Source organism: Helianthus annuus, chromosome 8 (assembly GCF_002127325.2).
Source record: "Helianthus annuus cultivar XRQ/B chromosome 8, HanXRQr2.0-SUNRISE, whole genome shotgun sequence".
NCBI classification, from domain to species: Eukaryota; Viridiplantae; Streptophyta; class Magnoliopsida; order Asterales; family Asteraceae; genus Helianthus; species Helianthus annuus.
In genome coordinates, this window is record NC_035440.2 from 94,783,378 (window position 1) to 94,785,122 (window position 1,745).

General features: G+C 34.8%; 1 protein-coding gene across 1 annotated transcript; it reads right to left on the bottom strand.

Moving 5' to 3' along the window:
- Positions 1–241: 241 nt before the first annotated feature.
- Positions 242–896, bottom strand: LOC110873483 (calmodulin-like protein 3). Its single transcript, XM_022122426.2, has one exon. It carries the CDS (start codon positions 800–802, stop codon positions 341–343), a length of 462 nt encoding a protein of 153 aa, XP_021978118.1. The 5' UTR covers positions 803–896; the 3' UTR covers positions 242–340.
- Positions 897–1,745: the final 849 nt, after the last annotated feature.

A 1,745-nucleotide genomic window follows, 5' to 3' on the forward strand; every position in this document is an offset into this window, starting at 1 on the left:
AAACTGTAGTTAACGGTTCATCTTGATTTTTTGTCACAATCAACTAAACCAAGTTGCGAACACTCCAATCACTTTGTCGTTTTTTAAGATCCATGCTTTATGATGAAACTTTACTTTTCCTCATAAAAGTTGCGATGAGCATAATTTTGTCAATGGTGAGGTCTTAATGATGCGATTAAACGAAAAGTCAAAACAAATCAACGATCATAATCTTGTTGATCATGAGGTCTTAACATACGAAAACCTTGAGAAGTTATGATTCTTATATATAATTTGAATTCCCATAAAGATACATAGTGATGAAATAAGATGGTAATAGAAAAACAGGATTCAATAGATGTCAAGGGGTATCCTTGGTTGCAAAGGCACCACCTTTCATCATCTGCCTAAATTCATTATAATTGACCATCCCGTCTCCATCCGCATCTACCTTCTTCACCATGATCCGGAAATCCTCAACGCTTCGGCCTTGTTCCAAGCCAAGTGAAGTCAAGACCGACCTAAGCTCCTCAACCGTTATGAACCCATCTCCATTCTTGTCAAAGACATTGAATGCCTCTTTCATATCCTCTTCTTCGTCCCTCTCCTCCGTTATTATAGCTTCATACAACCTCTCAAACTCCTCCAAGTTCACCGACCCATCACCATCTGTGTCAATATGATCAATCATGTGTTCAAGATCCTTCTCGGGTATAACAAACCCGAGGCGTTCAAGAGAGTGGGTTAGCTCTTGTTTGGTGATCTTGCCGTCACCATCATGATCAAACATTTGGAAAAAGTGATGGATCTCAGAGAGATCCATTGAGAGAGGTTGAAAGAAGGATCACGAGGAGAGGGACTAACAAAGATAAATGATATGTGAAAGAGAGGGGAGTGGTGTTAGAAAATGATTTGGATTAGTAACATTTATATGCAAAGATGGATTTAGAAGTTGGTGGGAGGGAGGAAAATAAGGAGTTTGGAGAAATGTAATGAGTAAGGGATGGATTACCATAAAAGTAGAAGATTGTTTGGTGTAAACTTTTGAGGGTTTTCTATGTGAAGACCAAAATAAATATATGAATGGTTAGTTATTAGTCTTTTTCTGTTTTAGAAAATAAAATAATAGTAGGTCAATATGATTCATTGCTTTGTTTGGTCAAATTGTTGTTTCATGTGGTTTTGTAGGTCAATATGGTTCATTGCTTTGTTTGGTCAAATTGTTGTTTCATGTGGTTAAAACTTAATTGTGTTCGGTCTCTTAAAGATATTTCCTCTTTCTTATGTAAATTATAGATGTTTGTGACTCAATCAACCTTAAAATGTTTAAGGTAACCATGAACCCAACCTATTTCAGCCAAAAAGCAAATTTGTTTATTAAATGGGTTTTAATTTAAGCCTAAGCTTGCTTAGAGCCAACTTGATTTAAACATTTAGCAAGTCGGACTATAATAACTCACAAACAGCGCAACTCGATTTAAAAGTCTTGCATAAGCTTAAATGATTAAATGTAAAATTAATTAAAATTATGTATGCTAATTACTGTGGAAGAGGTTTTCTTCTACACGATTTTTATCAAGTTTTGTACACACGATAATCTTTTCACAATTACCTAACGAGGGGTGAACCCTTTCTCTTTATATATTTGATTAAGAATAATTGGTTTATTGGTTAGTTAAGTTTGGTCAGATCATATTTTTATTTTGTTCACATTAAGTTATTTGAGTAAATAGTTTACAGGATGTGAAACTGTTGTACATGGAATG